Below are 20,329 nucleotides of genomic sequence, written 5' to 3' on the forward strand. Positions count from 1 at the left end.
GGGTTATTCTGTTGCTATGAATGGTTCTATCTATGGATATATATATGTCTGTTGTTTTTGAACTAATAAAATATTCTGTAGTATACTCACTGAAAAATACAGTAGGCTAGGCAGCCTGGTCTCACTTGCCAGACTTTTGCCCCATGTAAGTAAAATAATGGTCTCATAAGCATTTTTCGATTATAAAATTGTGTTCACTTGTTTTAGTTTGCAACTAAAACAGGCTACATGATACAGGCTACATCTACTGGCTACATGATAGCATAGGTTTCAAGTTTCGTGCGAGCAAGTCGTGCCTGCAAGCCAAGGAGGAATGACAGGAGACCGTGGCGGGACAAAAATCTCATCCCGTAGAGGCACAGAAGTCGCATTGTGATGGCTTAGAATCAGAGGGGTGCGCGAGTAACATTTGGGCAGAATGAACAGGTCTCGAAGAGATCTTTCTAATGCTATTGGCCAACTTTGTATGCAGTTTTAATGTGAAAGAAATCTTAAATGCAGTCAAGACAAATTATTTAGCCTCGTAAAATTGTCAAACCCCTTGGTTCCAGTCTTGGATTATTAGCTAGGCTACTTTCATTTACAATGACGTTATAAACACACATAGCTTAAAGGTTTAATATGTAATATGTGGATTAAAATAATAAAAAAATCTAAAATAATACATCCATAGGGCTTTGCGAAGGCTGCAGAGTAAAAGTATTGCTTTTCCATAAAAAATGAAGTCTCCGACGCAAATTCAGCCGAGGCACGTACGTCACGGCCGGGGGGTCAGCAGAGGTTAATCAGTCACGCATGACGCAGCACCAGCTGACTGTAGCTGTCCTAGCATTGGTAAGCTCACTAGAGCGCATGTATTTAAGCTGTCAAAAAATGTCATTGTTCGCGCTTGCCTTTACTGCTGGTTGTGCATTGCATGCTCGCTGTTGCTGCTCTATGCCCTTCGCTCGTTCTTTGCTCTGTTTCGGCTGTGTTTCCGTGTTTTGTGCTTGCCTTACCTTTCTGCCCGCGATGTCTTCTCCGGTCCGTGGTTTTGGGGATTCGTTCGGCGGGGTCGTTGGTCGACCGGATTCCGACGTTGAGTCCCTCCCGGACGTGGGCCCGTCCGGGGGCGCGTCCGCAGGCGTCCGCCGGAGCCGTCGGCTAGCCGGCCGGCCCTCGCTCTTTCCTGGCGCGGAGGACTGGCCTCTGACTACTGTGCTGGAGGTTCTATTTCGTAATGGTGTCTTCGTTCCCGGGGGTGCTTCCCGGGAGCAGCTGCTCGCGCTTTTGTTCACGGTCGATGACCCCGCCCCCGCCTCCGTGCCCAGGAAGGCCACTCAGAAGAGGAAGAACTCCCGGGATCCGGAGGGTTATCCCGCGTTGTCCTCGGATTCTCCGCCTGCGCCTTCGAGAGGGTCCGCGCCGGTGCCGCCGACCGCTGTTCCCGCTGGCCTGGCTGGGCCCGCGGCCGATCCGGTGCTGTCGGCTATGCTGGCTATCCAGTCTTCGCTGACTTCGATGGATTCTCGGATCCTGGCCCTGGAATCCCGCCCGTTGCCGGCGGCTCGTCCGGCGCTGCCTGCTGCTGCCGTTGCTGCCCCGCCCGTGCCTCCGCTGCCCGTGACTGCTGCCTCGGCGGGTGCCGGTCCCGTGGCCGACCAGGGTTTCTTCCTTCCCCTGAGATTGCTAGGAACTGCTGTTCCCGTTGCCATGGGAGTCCCGTTCTTCCCTCCGGCTGCCGCCGTGTCTCCCTCGCTGCGCAGCCAGATCCTCGCAGGTAACGACGTCAATTTAGTGAGGATCCTTCTCATCTCTGAGACTGTCGACAGGCGGGTGGTCGATTGCGGGGACGTGTCCGTGACTCTGAAGGACAGTGACCCCCGGTTGTCTCGGTCCCTCACGTTCCCCGAGTTCGTCATTGCTTTCGGGGTTTACAGGGATATTTTGTGCGAGGTGTACCCTGATCGGCGGGCGGAGCTCGACACGTATCTCTCTGTATTGGCCGATTTATGCATGTGTTATGGGGGTACGCTGTTTTACAAGTACCATCGCTCGTTCTCGTCGAAAGCTGCGATGTTCCTTCAGCGCTTCAACCAGCGACTGGACTGGTCAGTGCTGGACTTGGCGCTGGTTAGCCGCCATTTCTCGTCTCCGTTTTCTATCGCGCGCTTTAGTCCAATCGGCGTTGCGACTCGTAAGTACTCGGGTAAAAAGCGGTTGATTATCGACCTTTCTGCCCCCCACGACGACGTGGTTCCCAGCGTTAACAGCCTGATACCCCTGCCTTCTTTTTCCCTCTGCTACGCGTCGGTCGATCACGCGATTAAGCTAATTACAGCGGCCGGTCGGGGTGCGTGGCTGTCTAAGGCAGACATCACGGACGCGTTCAAAGTGATGCCCCTCCATCCGTCGCAGTGGCATTTGTTCGGCGTCCGGTGGCGCGGCCTGATGTATTTTTCGGTTCGGCTGGCTTTTGGCTGTCGGAGCAGCCCCAAGATTTTCGACTCGCTCGCTAAGGCGTTGTGCTGGATCCTGCTGAATAACTGCCGTCTACCGTTCGTTGTCCACCTGCTGGACGATTTTCTGCTTGTCGATTATCCCTCTGCCGACCCGGGCCACTGTATCACGGCCCTGCGTGGCGTTTTCTCCCAGCTGAGCGTCCCTCTGTCCGACGAGAAGACTATCGGCCCGCTCACGCAGCTCGAGTTTCTCGGCATCCTCCTGGATAGCGTGAAAATGCAAGCATCTCTGCCCCTCGATAAGCTGGATCGGGTTCGGTGCGTCATGCGTGAAGCGCGCGAGCGTTTGATTATCACTAAGCGGGAGTTGCTCTCACTACTCGGGCATCTGAACTTCGCGATGCGCGTCATCCCGCAGGGCCGCTCATTCGTTTCCCGGCTGCTCGAGCTGGCCCGGTCCGTCGTGCGGTTGCAGGACCCGGTCTGCTTAGACGAGGGCTGTCGTTCGGACCTCCGGTTTTGGTCCCAGTTGTGCGACGGTTGGAACGGCGTTTCTTTTTTCTATAACGACGGCTATGACTCTTTGGCATCCCTCCGGCTGTTTACTGATGCTGCGCCTTCGGTGGGTTTTGGGGGTATATTCAGTATTAACTGGTTTTCTAGCGCTTGGCCTACTGAACTGACCTCACAAACTAACCAAGCCAGCTCCACGGCGCTCATGGAGCTGTATCCCATCGTAGTCGCTACCATATTGTGGTGACCTCAGTGGTCTAGAAAACGTATTTTATTCTTCTGCGACAACGAGGCCACAGTAACCATAATTAACAATGGCCGTTCGAACGTTCCGTTCATCAACAAATTCATACGCCGCCTCACATGGCTGTCCGTGCAGGGGAACTTCGTTTTCCGCGCCGTGCACATCCCCGGCCTCGACAATAAAATCGCTGACTCGCTGTCCCGGTTTAATTTGCAGAAGTTCCGCAGTTTATGCCCGGATGCGGCCCCGTCCGGCCTGGTCTGCCCTCCTTTCCGGCAGACGGTCCTGGACTGAATGAAGCCCTGATGCCCCTCCTGTCATCCGCCTCCCGATACATGAGGGCCGGTCTAGCCAAGACCACATTAAAACAATACGACTCTGCATGGTCTCACTTCACTACGTTCTGCTCCACATTCAATGCAACGTCATGCCTGTGAATATTTCTATAATATCTGCATTCATAGTTCATTGTGTCAAGTCTAGGCGGCTGCGGCCTCAGTCGGTTAAGAGTGTTGTTGCAGGTGTTCAATTTCACATGCGATGCCTGGACCCCTCCACCGTTTCTCTGCTGGGGAACCCATCCATCCAGCTCCTTCTTAATGGCATCGCGAAAGAGCATCCCCAAGGCAAAGATAAACGTCTTCCCTTCACTCCTTCACTCGTTCATAGGTTAATCGCACGGTTGAGGCAGGGGTGTTTTGATAGTCACTCGGATTTAATGTTGGAAACAATCATTCTCACGGCTTTCTATGGGTTCCTTAGGGTCGGTGAATATTCTACACGCACATCGTCATTCAACCCGGCGCACGACCTCACTCGGGCAGATGTTACGTTACACGCGCGCTATTTCGTCCTGCACCTGAAGCATTCAAAGGCGGACAGAGCTGGTGCCGGCGTGACCGTTTATTTATCAGGCAATAACACCTTGTTTTGTCCTCTGTCCTCCATGAGCTCCTACCTGACGAGCAGACCCCAGGCCGGTGAGGAGGAGCCCCTCTTCATAACAAGAGAGGCAAAGCCCATGACCGGAGCCTGGTTTGCCGCCAGACTCCGCACCCTCTGCCAGGCGTGCGGGCTCCCACCGGACCGGTACACTGCACACTCCCTCCGTATAGGAGCGGCAACCACCGCCGCCGCCATCGCCCCGGTGTCTACCCTGAAGTCCATGGGCCGATGGTCCTCATCTGCTTATGAACGCTACCTACGGCCCGGAGTCCAGGACATTCTGGATGCCCAGAGAGCTATGAGTGGACTGTGACATTGGGTTGGGGGGGTACTGCGTATTCAGGTGGTCATGTGGCTGGTGCACTATTAAATGTTGTCTGGCTCATCAGTCAGAGCGCTCTCCGTCAACCCTTCTGCGCATGCGGGCCGCGGAGTTGCTGGTGTGTTCTTTGGGGGGTAGTTTGCAGGTATTCCACCAGCGTCGGCCGGTGGATGCCAGAGTAGCCGCTAGCTGGTCTCTGTGGCTTTCCGTGGCGGGCGCCATGGAAGCAGAGACACGAGGCTGTATCTCCCGCGGAACCCACGAGCGTCCTCCTGTGGCACTCTTTGACGGTCTTAGTGGGCTGAGTTACCTCCGAGCGTCTTCCCGTTCGCGGCCCACTCTGATCGTCATTGAGGCAGGGGGCTAGATGCCGTTCCCCCTTCCTGGCTCTCTGGGCCAAGGGCTTGGCCCAGAGGGGGGGAACACCTAGATTGCCTCCCCCTGCTAACGCGCTCCACGCCGGTGGAAGGCAGGGGGCCCCCCGGACAGAGCACACCGCCAAAAAAATTTTTAATATGCATGTATTATGCCGCTTGTATAATAAATGTTCAAATTTGACAAAAGTGATCTCGTCTGAAATGAAGTCTCCGACGCAAATTCAGCCGAGGCACGTACGTCACGGCCGGGGGGTCAGCAGAGCTTAATCAGTCACGCATAACGCAGCACCAGCTGACTGTAGCTGTCATAGCATTGGTCAGCTCACTAGAGCGCATGTATTTAAGCTGTCGAAACATGTCATTGTTCGTGCTTGCCTTTACTGCTGGTTGTGCATTGCATGCTCGCCCCACCTCCTCCCCTGCTCCTCCTGCGTATGTCGATGTCATCTGTTGTCATCGTTGCTCTCTGTCCGGGGTAGTTTGCAGGTATTCCACCAGCGTCGGCCGGTGGATGCCAGAGTAGCCGCTAGCTGGTCTCTGTGGCTTTCCGTGGCGGGCGCCATGGAAGCAAAGACACAAGGCTGTATCTCCCGCGGAACCCACGAGCGTCGGCCCGTGGGGACCAGGGACTATAATGTACAGCAGTCCTCCTGTGGCACTCTTTGACGGTCTTAGTGGGCTGAGTTACCTCCGAGCGTCTTCCCGATCACGGCCCACTCTGATCGTCATTGAGGCAGGGGGCTAGATGCCGTTCCCCCTTCCTGGCTCTCTGGGCCAAGGGCTTGGCCCAGAGGGGGGGAACACCTAGATTGCCTCCCCCTGCTAACGCGCTCCACGCCGGTGGAAGGCAGGGGGCCCCCCGGACAGAGCACACCGCCAAAAAAAAAAATCATATGCATGTATTATGCCGCTTGTATAATAAATGTTCAAATTTGACAAAAGTGATCTCGTTTGAAATGATATTTTGTCTGAAATTATTACATTATGAAATTTTGAAGGCCCGACAACGACACTCTGTTGATATCATACCAGCCAATAGTATTACAGCGTTGGTACTGCACGCTGGGTTGCCAGGTACTATTCTAGCTTCACCACTGTGAGATTAACAGTAGCCAGCAAACGTTATACTTCCATGAATTAGCAGCATTATAGATGTTGGTTAGCATCAAGTGTGTGTGCGACTATAAAACAGCACCTTTTCCGTCCACTTCCGCTCACTCTTTTCAGCTAAACGTTTCGTAAAATGGTTGAGTTTTGTCTTCCTGCTTCTCCGCCTGAGCCCTGGCAAACCGTGCAATACGAATCCTAAAAGCTCAGTGACCGAAGAAGGAGCAAAAGTCAGATAAATATCGGGCCAGCCTTTGCTCGTTGGACGGAGTTTATGGAGTTTCATGGGATAAAGTCTCATGGTGACATGGCTACTAGACCGGTAAGCTAGCTAACTAGCTATCGTTATCTTTCTTGGAATCTGCATAGCCAGACCTAACGTTATCTCCACACTACAGCATCTAACGTAACTTATTACATGGCACTCTGAAATACTTGATTGTGATTACTGATTAGGGTAATGTTATGTTCCTCTCGGAGTAAAGATCTTATCACAGTATGACTGAAACAGTGCATTCTCTGGCATTTTGGCAACCAATACGTTGTGTTGTTGCAGTTCTTATCTTTAGATACTAGATGGGGGAAATAATCCACATACTACATATTTAACCTTTAACCTATAGGCCTACATAAACACAATAGCCTAAAACCATGTTTATTTACAATGTATTTTTTATTTAATTGACAGCATGCCAAGAGTTAGGGTGAGGAAAACGACACGCTGTCTCTTTAGCCAAACATTGCTGTTAACCCTGTGTTATTTCTATGGATTTTGAACCTATTGATTACTTGATATTATGTCTAATAATACATTTGTTGAAAGTAAAGAGAATTACATGCCCAAAAAACAGAGATTGGGCACACTTTGCAGCAGTGCGACTTTTGCCCCTCTCATATGAGGCTTTTGTCCCGCTCGGCAGGGACAAAAGTCGAATTGCGCTCAGTCCGTTCTCGCCCTATTTATGTTAAACTCTTATATCCTAGCACAAACATTACAGTTGATAATAGTGAAGGTTGTGCACGTTGTGTGTCATAAATGTGGAATCTCTATCTTTATTAATTTCTGAGTAAATGGGATCAAACCAAAAAATGCGACTTTTGACCCGGCTCTCCCCTACTAGCTAGCCAACTAGCTCACATTCTTACTGTCATTATTCTTAACTAGCTCACATTCTTACTGTCATTATTATTAGCTAGCATTAGCTACTGTTGGCATTAGCTAGCTAGAGTTAGCTAGCTCGTATTAACGCTAGGAAGCTAGCTACCTAGCTAGCTATTCACAGTGTACACAAGCACCATCCACATCAACACAGGGGATAGACGTGGACACAGGGATCAGGCTAATTTACGAAACTGGACCCAGGAGTGGAGCTACTCGGACGGCGCTTAGTTGGCGCGCTCCGCATATCGCAATACCCCTGCACGGTCACGCACGCCTGGAGGAATTGCTCAATGCTCGCTGCCCGAGCGACTCCTGTAACTGTTATGTTGTATGATGCCGTCTAGAAATTACGTTTGGAGTTGTATGATGCCGTCTAGAAATTACGTTTGGAGGCGATGGACAAACGTCGAATTCTGAAGTCTGCCATGGATGCCAGGTTGGATTATAGGGAGCGATTTCGAACACAGCTCAAGTTGGGCTAGGTTCTATTAATACATCCATGGCTAGGTGCCTCTCCAGTACCTACGGTGGCCAACGCTTGCAAATCACAACGGCAAATCCGGAGCACAACGTCAAGTTCAAAAAACACAACCGCAAAGTTCTAACACAACAGCAAAGTTAAAAAACACAACAGCAAGTCAGAAAACACAACTGCAAGTCGGAAACACAAATGCAAGACAGAATACACAACAGCAAGAGAGAAAACACAATCGCAAATTGGAAACCACGATTGCAACTCCCAAAAACAACGAATAATCAGAAATCACATTAGAAATTTGTCAACCAGAAAGGGATTTACTACTTGTTGAATCTGATTGGGCAGCTATAGTGTCAATAACAGTGGGACATGTGCAGGAACCGAATACTCAAATTAATTTGAAATGATAAGTTCATGAATGGAACTATTTTTCTCCCACATGCAGGAGGTAGCCTATCTTGCCTCCTGCCAGTCTCCTGCCAGGCTGTTGTTGTAAATAAGAAGTTCTTCTTAACTACTTGCCTGGATAAATAAAGGTTGATTGATTGCTGATGCGCTAGCTAGCTAGCTAATTGTCATTGTCTGTAATGGGGAATTGTGTTTTTGCATAGTTTCTATCATATCAGTATAAGAACAGAATGTACTCTGCATACTCTGTGTACTCTGTGTGCTGAAACCCTTACAGGAAAGGCCCGTAAGGGTATGCCCCCTATGCCCACCCCAGAGGTAGAGATGAGCACATGCTAGAGAGTACCAGTGTATGTCTCTGAGGAAATGGATTAGGAACATTAAGGAAGGGAAGGCCCACTTATGGACAATAGGGGACCTATTGTTAGGACGGTTGCCAGATGTGCTTTCCTATGTTCCTATGCTATTCTAATGACAGTGTCTTCGCGAGAGGTTGGTGTCTGGGTTACCAGATAAGGATGTGAAACTGGCTTTGACCTGTTCGGGTACAGTTTTAGTCTTGACTGTTCCTTGATTTATGGCCTCTGGTGTCCGGCGGGGTCGGTGCATACTTCTCCTTCTTGGGGAAGTGAGAAATACCCACATGACAGTATCATTAATAACACTTGTATTCTTGTATTCCTGGGTGTGACCTTTGACATGATGTGTATCCTATAAGTATTAACTTCTGAGATGTCTCGGGGCTCGTTCCCTCACTCTTGCTCTGAGGAACGGACCTTCTCACGAGAGAATCCTTTGTACCGGTATTCCTTTAATAAATTTTGTTTTAATCTTTGGCGCTCGGCATTCAACTTCATTCCAAAGAACACCAAAAAAAGTTTTTCCACCACATGTCATATCAAATATTGGACAGTTTTTATCTATAGCTAGTGACCGTAGGCTAGTGGCCTCTAAGTAGTTTGCACAAAACAGCTGATTAGACGTAACGTTACGATGCATAGCCAGGCTCTTGGCTAGTCTATGTGACACCTAGATGGCAATAATAGCGAAACTAATGAAGATATGTTTTGAGTATATCTTTGGTGGTGATAGGATAACATTCATATACAGAGAGAGGACGAGTAGTTGTTTTGTTGTATATTGTTTCAATATACAACAGAGATCATTCTCTACAAAATAGATTACATCCTAATTCGTAGCCTCATCCATGTCTAAATCACGAGCAGCCTCCCAACACTTGGCCAACTCAACATCTGTCCTCTGAAAGGAAATCAGGTTATTGCGTGTCATAGGTAGCTGGGTAGGCTCAGACACAAGGTTTTTTACTCGGGAGCATGCTCTGACTACGAGCACTTGTGTCAGCGGTAGGTGAAGTGGGCATAGATGGAACTGGGGCAGCTGATGAGTCAGACAACTCAGTCGCGAACACGGTATCAACCAAGTGAACTACCTCACTCAGGCTGCGTGCCTGCACACGGGTGACTGCGCACACAGGGAACACTTCAGGAAACCTAGCTCTGGGCCAATACATCAGGCTGTAGAACAGAGGGATGTTAGTTGGCGTTCTGACATATAATTAGCCACAAAGTAAGATTCTAGTTAATCTGGAAAGGATTTTTTTTAAAAATATATTTAGCATAGAACTATTTAGTCGCAGCACATACGTGTGTAAACTTCCGCAAACTAGGTAGCCTAGCAACATAAACAATAACAATAGCTACCGTAAGTAGTTCAGCTTCCTGAATCCCCTCTGCGGATTGATCTACACATCTACAACGGTCGCTTCAATACAAGTCAATGGATTTCATAAAATGATCAATAAAACCCTACAGGATTCATACTTTGCAGCGAATTTGATGTCAGAACACCAACGGACACCAATTACACCCTTGGTGAGCTTCTTGTCTTTGAAATCGAGAGTTTAACATGTTTTTGAATAATTTTTCAAGGTGCCCACCCACATCCATTGTATCACCAAAACGGTGGTAGAGCAATTATCAGACTTTATCAAAAGTGCTAGTTTTGTCAACGTTTTGATCTGAAACATTGTATATGATCATAAGTAACCTTAAAACAGGGATAACATGCATTTTCCCTTTACTACTCCTTTAAGAAGAATATCTTATTTACAACAACAGCCTGCCAGGAGGCAAGATAACAGACTTGCAGGAGGCAAGATAGGTTCCTGCATGTGGGAGAAAAATAGTTCCATTCTTTAACCCAGTCATAAACATTTTAAATTAATTCGAGGAGGCTATTTGCTTCCCGCACATTTCCCACTGTTATTGACACTATAGCTGCCCAATCAGATTCAACAAGTAGTAAATCCCTTTCCGGTTGACAAATTTCTAATGTGATTTCTGATTATTGTCGTTGTGTTTTGAGGAGTTGCAATCGTGGTTTCCAATTTGCGATTGTGTTTTCTCTCTTGCTGTTGTGTATTCTGTTGCATTTGTGTTTCTGACTTGCAGTTGTGTTTTCTGTCTTGCTGTTGTGTTTTTTTAACTTTGCTGTTGTGTTTGAACTTTGCAGTTGTGTTTTTTGAACTTGACGTTGTGCTCCGGGTTTGCCGTTGTGATTTGCACGCGTGGCATGGCTCAAGTGCCTGTTTCCTCAAAGACCTGCTATTTATTTATTTATTTATTTATTTATTTATTTATTTATTTATTTATTTATTTATTTATTTATTTATTTATTTATTTATTTATTTATTTATTTATTTATTTATTTATTTATTTATTTATTTATTTATTTATTTATTTATTTATTTATTTATTTATTTGTTTATTTGTTTGTTTGTTTGTTTATTCATGCATGTATACATTCATTTGTGCATTTTGTGCATTTATTTATCTAAGCCTTATTCAACCAGGTTGGTCTTGTTGAAATAAAAAAATAAAAAATAACGTCATTTTCAAGAGAGACCTGGCCCAGAAGGCAGCACACAGTGCAGACAAGTTGCAACATAAAACACCATAAAGTTAACAAGTTAAGTAGTTTTTGAGTAATTGGAATTGGAATGAGCATATAAACTTAGCCTTTGTTGGGGTTTTATGAAACTTAGTCAAGTGTGAAATAACTGCAAGTGATATTAGAAGGGAGGGATCGGATTCTCAATATGTTCACTGACTCGACGCACGCGCGCATCCCGGCAGGGGAGCTGATAATACGCTTCAACAGACATTCTTCTCAAGCATTCAAGCTGCTTTCTCAAGTCAAGATAATGTCATTCTAACTTTTCACAGTTTTTTTTTAACATGTATTTTTAATTTCAACACGGAATAGACCAAAGACACTGTTGCTGGAGAGGCTGGAGAGCCCATTTGTTGCTCAAAGTTTGGAGATGTCTAGTCTGCTTAGTGCTGGTGCGCGTGTGTAGGCTAATTCTGACCAATGCGATATTAATTTTGCTAAAAGGAACACCATCAGAAGACCCCAAGATGAATGATACGGAAATATTTTGCAAGGACGATAAAATCAGTAACTTGACAAACTCGTCATGTTTGAACAAAACTTCGCTTGCCAGCTTTGTCGACATAGCAACTTTTATGCACATTTTCCCATCAATTTATGGCATTCTTTGTTCAATTGGAGTTATTGCCAATGGTTTGGTCATCTATGCGGTAGCAACCTGCAAGAAAAAAATGGTATCAGACATATATGTGTTGAATTTAGCCATTGCGGATATGCTTTTTTTGCTAGTGATGCCCTTCAACATCCACCAACTTGTCAGAGACAGACAGTGGGTCTTTGGAAACTTCATGTGCAAAGCTGTGGTTGTTGTGGATGTGAGCAACCAGTTCACTACTGTGGGAATTGTCACTGTCCTCTGTATTGACAGGTACGTCCATCAATTTATCTACATCCTATGACGTGGCTTGTGGGCTCAGTGAAGCTTCATTAGGTTACTCTTAATTATTCAGCTATTTGGGCTACACTTCAAATAGGCCTAATTGTTTTTTTATTGATAGCCTACCTACCTAGCGGTCAGGACAGGCTGAAATCCATGGCCATAACTGGGGCATTAGCATATATTTATATTGCTTTGTCTGTGGAATGTATAACTAAAAAGCTTCATTCAGATAGGACGATTTTTTAAGTTTCTTTTTATATTAATCTAACAATGTTTAGTCTTTCAAACAGCACACCTGGAGATGTTATAGCTTACCTTACAGCCATACAGTACTCAGAGGCTGGATGTAGGCTAATATGTGCTGGGGGACAATGTCGCTTTTCCGAAGTGGTTCAAGTGGGAACCAAAAGTAAGTAAGACAGCTTGGTCAATAGCTCAATTAAGTGAGAGAGGACAGACTAAGACACTAATCTAGCAGGCTGTAATGACCAGGACAGGTTCATTTTACTCGAGATCAGGTGATACATGGTTTTATTGGCATCACTAACGTCGTTGAGGACATACAATGTGCCTGTGTGTCTGGGAGAACATCTTACTGTCGACCCTTTTAGATGCCCATAAAACACACACATGCACGCACGCACACACACACACACACTTGGGTAAGGGATATCCTTCCTCTCTTCAAATAAATCCTTCAAAGTCTCTCAGAAGATAGCAGTAAGTAATACTGCAGTTGTGCAGTGTTGACTCACCACCCAGACTCTCTGCTCAGTAGAGACCAATATGAAGCCTGCAACTGAGAATGCATCTCTTAAAATCTCTGCAAAGAGATGCTTCTGTGATTTAATTCAGACAGCCAGAAGTTATAATGCTAGGAAATGACTAAACTGGGCACTACAAACCCAGCTCCTCCACAGCCTGGGCAGAATGTCATTGTTTCTCATCTCTGGGAACTCATCAATCAATACTCCTTCACACATGATATCCTTTATTGTTTATCACATTTCAGTCAACAAGGTGCAAACTAATGCAAAGTCTGATGGAACTCAATATGCCTCTCAAGTGCCCTGCCTGAACAGTTGCGTCACCTTGTAGCGCACGGCGTCGATGTTAAATTTGACCATTCACTGGAGGGTCAGATGGATGCATTTTCATATATGGCTGAGAGATAATACAATCTTTCCATTCATACAGTACAAAGCATGTGCTGCGACACAGGCCTATATTAAGGCTTGACGTTAATTTCTCCGTCATTTCTGGTGAACTCATGGTCCTTGTCAGCTGAGAGCTGCCAATAATAGAATAGAATAACCTTTTTTTCCAGAGCATCGCAGTCAGATAAAAACACAGAAATTATAATAATAACAGTTCACACAGTCCAGTGTAACACAAATGCATCATAATATACAGTGGCGAGAGAATGTGAACTCTATAATTTTCTATATGTCTGAATAAATTTGGTCCTGATGGCACTATTGTCTACCCACTCATACTGTAGTTCAGATGATGCGGTCTTGTTTTAAATGAGTCCACGTTTGCAAAACCAACTTTTCCATTGTTTTTGCATGTACATTTGAGTCTCTGGTGGGCCTACTAACACACAAAGTATGAAGTGAAACAGCTCAGTCATTTTGCTGTGGTCAGCCGAGATGAAAACATTAGAAAACCAGGCCAGGTCGAGCCTGGCTTATGTGCGTGGCTGGCTTGTTTCTGTTCAGGACTGGTTGAACGGAAGCTAGTCATGCCACTGAAATAGCTGTGTATTGAAATTATATTAAATAATATCTGATAAATTAAGATATGTCTTCTCGCCTGGATACATCAGTTCCAATGCTTCCAATGCTAATCCAGCACAATAAGAGTGAGATAGCCAGTTAGCTCATGAGCTCACAACAAATAGCAGCAGCTTCCATAACATTAATGGTAGCGGTCAGTGGCTAAAGCAGTTGCACTGATAATTCCTGTAACCTTAGCTATTTTGCTGCAATTAGTTCAACTTCTGACAGGGCAGGATCCAACCTATAAGGCCAGGGGTAAAGGTCGGAGTGAAAGGATGAACGTGTGGAGGTTTGGGGTTTAGTCCCATAAAATCATCCCCATCACGTCTTGAACCCCAATCTCCCAGGTGGGAGTCCAATGCTTTCACCGCTACTCTACTTGTGCAGTTGAGATTGGCGGATTGATTTTGGTGTCCTTCTTTATTTTGGTGTGCTGGGACTACTGCCTCTTGTGGTGCCAACAGAGAAATGCAGGTCAACATTGACCGGAGGGAGGGAGGGAGGGAGGGAGGGAGTGATAACCGGACAAATGCTAGGTGCGCTGGCTTACAGCCATGCACAAAAAGTCAGTCCCTGCAAGCCATTCAAATCTCCTGTGTCACTCTACGTCAAGTTCAGGGACCCCGCTAGCTAGCATAATGTCTTCACACGGAAAATGTTCTGTTCTTGGATGTACTAAGCAGCACAGATCATGTCCCAAGCTCAAAGAACAGCATAGCCGAGTGGATAAATTTCATTTTTGATGACAACGTTTCCGCTGAAATTGGCAAAACACTGGCAGTGTGTGCTAGCCATTTTTTGCCCAATTGCTTTTCTAACCTGGGTCAGCACAATGCAGGATTTTTAGATAAACCCTTTCTGAATGATCAAGCAATACCAACGGAAATTATTCAGAAACTGTAAGTAATTATGCTGTGTGTTCGTTTGCATATAGTACTAACGTTAGCTAGCTAACACGAACAAACTCCCCTTTTTGCCTCAACCCGGATGCCCGTCTCATCATATGTTAGAGTAACGTTAGGGGAATTAAATTGGTAGACTTCTAGTTCATCGAGCGGTCATTAAAAATGATCAAATGTTAAGAAGTGGACATCATTGGATTCCCCTCGGCCAACAGAATCTAGCTGTTATTGTTTGTAGTCGAATGGTCACCTGAGCAAGTTTCAGGGTGTGGCCAGCCTTTATATAAATCTTGTTTGACATGAGTCTCTTTTGAACCTGATGAAGGTCTAGCACCGAAACGTTGTTTTGTTTTGTATACCAATAAAGAGTTTGCCAGTAAGGTCAGTGTTGCGGGATTTTTCTCCACACCTTGTAGTCGAATGGTGTCATATAGCCTGGTGGTGTCTAATGTAGCTAGCGAATGTAGCCAGAGATAACAGCATGCAACCGTGGAGATAATAACATGGGCACTAACGCTATCGTTTAGTCAGGGAGAGAGGACAATAAAATTTGTCACAGTGGCATCGAGTGTGGATGGTCCAAGCTAGCTAGCTATATTTGAGGTAGCATAGTGCCGTCAACAGCCCTCGTTCTCTAGCCTGCCGACTTGCTCTTAGCTGAGCTCATCTGCATATGAAAGAAAGCACTCAATCCGCTCAATCTGATCACGTGGTCAACAGAGGGGTATAGAGGCATGCTAGAACACTTATTCTGAGTGGTATTTTCAGCAAAAATACTCAAAGACATGTTTTGGGGACCCCAAGGACTTGTATTAAATTGTTGAAAATTAGCATAATATGACACCTTTAAGGATCTGTTAGCCAAACCAAGCTTGCAGTGTGGGTATATATCTGCAGTTATAAATCTTCTTGGCCTTTGCTAAAGAGCGTATTGATTCTTATTTAATATGTTTAACATTAGGGGAATGTGCCAACTAGCGGGGGAAATTATCTTATTTACCATGTTCCCCAGAGTTAGAGGATACATACCCTTCTCTTTGTGTGTGCAGTAGGAAGCATTGAGACCTGTTAGATCTGTTAGCCTAGCTTAGCTCAATCACTGGAAGTGGATTTGAAACATTAGCCTAGGCTAACGGCTTTAACGGATCTCAATGCCTACTACTGCACACTGAGAAGAGAAGGCTGTGTATCTTCTTATCTGACTCTGGGGAAGATGGCAAATAAGATAATTTCCCCCAAAGTTGTGTTGTTCTTTAATGTCTCAGTCAAACAATATATATTGTAGATACAGTAGCAGTGATACGAAGCTTGACATGAAGCTAACAGGGAGTAAATAAGAACTGTAGTAATCCCCTTCTTACTGTAGGTCAATGCATATAAGAGAACAGAGGGAGACACACAAGACAATCACACTTTCAAAAACAGAAAATAATTGCTCAGTTGAAATTTTAATTTTATTGAATCTCACTGTCAGGAGTAAAAAGCTAACATGAACACTATACATTACTATAATGCCAATATTCAGAACAAGCCAAATGCATGTGAACATGTCAGCCCATGATACATGTTCCTTTGTGGTAATGACGGAGTGGAAACGTGATATTTTCTTCATGATTGAATATATGTTATTCAAATGTTATTCATGTTATTTGCATGGTATTTTACTGAAAGTCTGTGAAAGGGCTGTTGCACACCTTATAAAAAAAAACTTCAGTCAGGTGCGTAGGATAGTATAGACAATCTGGGTGTGGAGAAAATCCTGCAACACTGACCTTACTGGCAAACTCTTTATTAGAAGACAGGAAAGAAAAAAACAACCTTTCAGTGCTTAGACCTTCATGAGGTTTTAAAAAACAGACTAATGTCAGTGAGATATATATAGAGGCTGGCCACACCCTGAAATCTGCTCAGGTGAGCTTGATTAGGGATCAGTGAGTGGGTGTGGCTAGATGTAACATTGTAGCCTACAGCCAACAACAACAATAATTCACAATAAATATAAATAACATTTCCATGTTACATATCACATGAATTAAATTCAAAAGTGAGATCTTCAAAACCTGGACAAAATCAGGGGTCAATCAACAGATTACAACATCACATTAAGTTACATCATAGTATTTAACTCCCAGAGCTGTGTGAGGCCCCTGGACACATTTATTTAAATTCTGGAAATCCAGAAAATTGCCGAAATGACTCTCCTCAGTTGTCTGGCCAAAATGCTCCAGTATGTGTTTTTGCTTGTGTCCTGACAATGCGAAGCAGATGCAATTCTGCCGTTACTGCGTCTGTGAAATGTCTGACCATTAGCAGCTGAATCAAAGGATTCAGTGAAGCTATACAGAGCTGGACTTCAAAACATTCCTGCTATTCAGAGATGCTCATTACATCTCAAACACAAGCCTCTGAGCTCTAGTATTGGCAGCAGACATGGAGCACTGCAGTCAGTGCATCCTACAACAAAATCCCACCGACTCCCCACCTTAACGGCACAACTGTCACGGTTGGACGCATATATCTATCTCTGATCTATCCAACATGATCAAACTACCTAAATAAGACTCATCTGATCTATGTTGTGAAATATAACAACTATAACTAATGATAATTGTACCCACAATGCACATTACCTCGATACTAACACTATAGGAATGAACCCGGACCGCCCATTGAATTACATTCAGTTGAGACTCAGGAGCATATCCCACTCTATTCCACAATCTAACGGTCAGGGACATTGAGCAATGAGTCTGATTTTAAAAGTTGCAAATGTGTGTGTGTGTATGTATGTATATATATATATATATATATATATATATATATATATATATATATATATATATACACTCACACCACACAGAGACCATTCAAGTACATTTAGCTGCCCGCTGACTGCCATTGAGTTGGGACAGCTGGGCTCAGGAGTGATTTCTCCATTCATTCTCTATGTCGGCCAGTTCAATACCAATATCTACGGATCTGGGGGGCTAGGTGAACAATATGAACTATGAGCCTTTCAGGGACTGTAGGTGTTTAGTTTCTACTCTGAATTTCTGGCCCATATCAAGCAAAGTTTGACTCCTTAGCATACATCAGAACTGTGAGTGTCTGTGTACATGCCCAAAGTTCAGTTGGGATAGGGAGCGCTGCACTGCTGTTGTGTGATCAAAAACCACAGAATGCCCACCTCACGGCATGTCTAACATGTCGGAAATGGTTGGAAAACATACATTACAATACAGTATATGACCTAGCCATACTCTGTCTCTAATCTATCCAACATGATCAAACTACCTTAACATTGACAAGAGTCATCAGATCTATGTTGTCAATATAACAACTACAGTATACTACTAATGTATAACTAATAATAATTGTACCCACAATGCACCTAACCCTGATACTAACCTATGACCTATGATAATTCTAACATTTACAACAAGCACCAAAAGAGCAATTAGCTCAAGCTCTGAACTGTGGATTTAGAAAGTAGACAGGCTCCTGAGTAGAAGATAGATGTAGATAGAATTAGATTATACTTTTACGTTTTTAAGTACAAAGCAATATGTACTTGGCAATGGAAAAAATGAATTGTGGCGAGTGCTCCCAGGTGGTGTGCTCTGTACATGTGTGACAGACGAACGCATGCACACACGAATCGACATACAGTACACGGGACAAACTAATTATCTCCCCCTCAATATCATTGGGTGGTGGACAATCATTATAGCATCAACAGACAAAAAAACAACAGGTGACTGTTCTATGTCTGTCTGCGCGATGTAATCTCCCAGCAGATACCAGTCATAACACCTACTGTATTCTTATGAGGCGGATCATCTCAGCAGGAGACGAGATTAAATCTCACATCTGCATTGTGTTACAGCTTATGCCAACATGTTGACATGGCATGGCATAAATATAAGCACAAACTATAAACCCCATTCCACATTGACTGCACTGGCTCCCTGTCTCATCCCGGATCAACTACAAAATCCTGCTGCTCACCCACAAATGCATCAACAGGCATGCACCTCTCTGTCTACAAGAAGTCATCACTCCACAATCGTCCAGCCGTACCCTTAGATCCTCGGGCAGTGTGCTCCTCCGGGTCCCCAGCACCGGGCTGTGCACCATGGGGGACCGAGCCTCTCCCCACCCAGCTGAGGGCAGCACAGAGCCTGCTATGCTTTTAAACCTGTAGCACTCTTTAGTAGAGATTCTTTAGATGAAAAGTGCATTACAAATAAAATGTATTATTATTATTATTATTATTATTATCATTATTATTATTATTATTATTATTATTATTATTATTATTATTATTATTATTATTATTATTAGGGCTCAGAGTTGCACCACAGTGTGTACTCTCCTTCCCTCTTCACACACACGCACGCACACACACCATATCACGCATATTTTATTTGTATCCTTATTTATTAAGACAGGAGTGCTAATCTGTGGATGTTTGTCTTGATGTAGACAATTAAAGAGATATTACATTTCCCTGTGTTTATATCTCCAACAGGATTACTCTCCAGGTTCTCTCTGACAGATTTCATTCTCTCAGGTTGTCAAAGAGAGAAAAGATGAAAAGCAAGAGAACAATGTTCCCAAGCTTTATTCCCAACATCATAATGAAATCAATCTTGTGATCCTGATATCAAAGCGCTATCCTACCACCACTCCTTCCCCAAACACACATACACACACACAAACACACACACACACACACACACACACACAAACACATACCACACACCCTGGTCTCTTGACAAGTGCTGTGATCTGCATCTTTCCCTCCAAGGTACATCGCCATCGTCCACCCCAACTCGGAGAAGAGGACCACCCAGTGGACCGTCATCATCAACATCCTGGTTTGGGTCGGCAGCTTCCTGCTCACCGTGCCCGTCATGATATACGCCAAGGTTTTCCGCAAGCGCGAGCTGGAGATGTGCATGATGTTCCTGGACGGGCCCGAGGACATGTACTGGTACACGCTGTACCAGTCGATCCTGGGGTTCATCCTGCCTCTCCTGGTCATCATCACCTTCTACTCGCTCACCCTCTACCACGTGTTCCGCTCCATCCGGCGGGTGAAACGGAAGCAGTCGGTCTGGGCCAAGCGGGCCACCAAGACGGTCATCATGGTCATCGCGCTGTTCCTGGTCTGCTGGTCGCCCTACCACGTGATCCAGGTGATCAACCTGAGCAACAACACGCCCACCAACGCCTTCATCTACGCCTACAACATCAGCATCTGCCTCAGCTACTCCCACAGCTGCATCAACCCCCTCATGCTCCTCATCTTCGCCCAGAACTACCGTGAGCGCCTGTACCGCAGGAAGGAACGGCGCAGTTCCCAGCACAACTCCTCCAAGACCACCGTGGTCAAGACGGAGGGCTCCAGTGTCGCCGACCCCAACTACCGTTCCACTGCCATGTAGACTCGCCGCCGCGGCAACAAGTGGCAGCGGTGTCTGTCTCTGCACCCCAAAAAATACTTTGTGCTCTGAGGAATCCCCTAGTATGAACTTAGTATGAACAGCTGACTGCTCTGGGACGCATTTCTCAGTTACGATGTACCTTGCCGATCTATGACAGTTCTTAAGGTATACCTTGGCGAAGGGACAGTTTTTCCTACGAGTGTTTCCCAGACTATCCCTTAGTGGGCTGGGCGTCTGAAGATACATCGTAAGGTACGTCGTTAGTGGAGCTGTCCCTTGTTGATGATGTTTTCAAGCATTCTCATAATCATTTTGATTTTACCCCAATCTAATATTAACAAAAAGG

General features: G+C 45.4%; 1 protein-coding gene across 1 annotated transcript; it reads left to right on the plus strand.

Annotated features, from left to right (window-relative positions):
• Nucleotides 1-11,437: 11,437 nt before the first annotated feature.
• mchr2b (melanin concentrating hormone receptor 2b) lies at nt 11,438-19,983 on the plus strand (the record flags this gene model as incomplete). Its single annotated transcript, XM_084449118.1, has 2 exons — nt 11,438-11,838; nt 19,344-19,983. The coding sequence occupies 2 exons, from the start codon at nt 11,438-11,440 to the stop codon at nt 19,981-19,983; spliced, it is 1,041 nt and encodes a 346-aa protein (XP_084305244.1).
• Between the last annotated feature and the right edge of the window lie 346 nt (nt 19,984-20,329).

Source organism: Borostomias antarcticus (genome assembly GCF_949987555.1).
Source record: "Borostomias antarcticus genome assembly, chromosome: 14".
NCBI classification, from domain to species: domain Eukaryota; kingdom Metazoa; phylum Chordata; class Actinopteri; order Stomiiformes; family Stomiidae; genus Borostomias; species Borostomias antarcticus.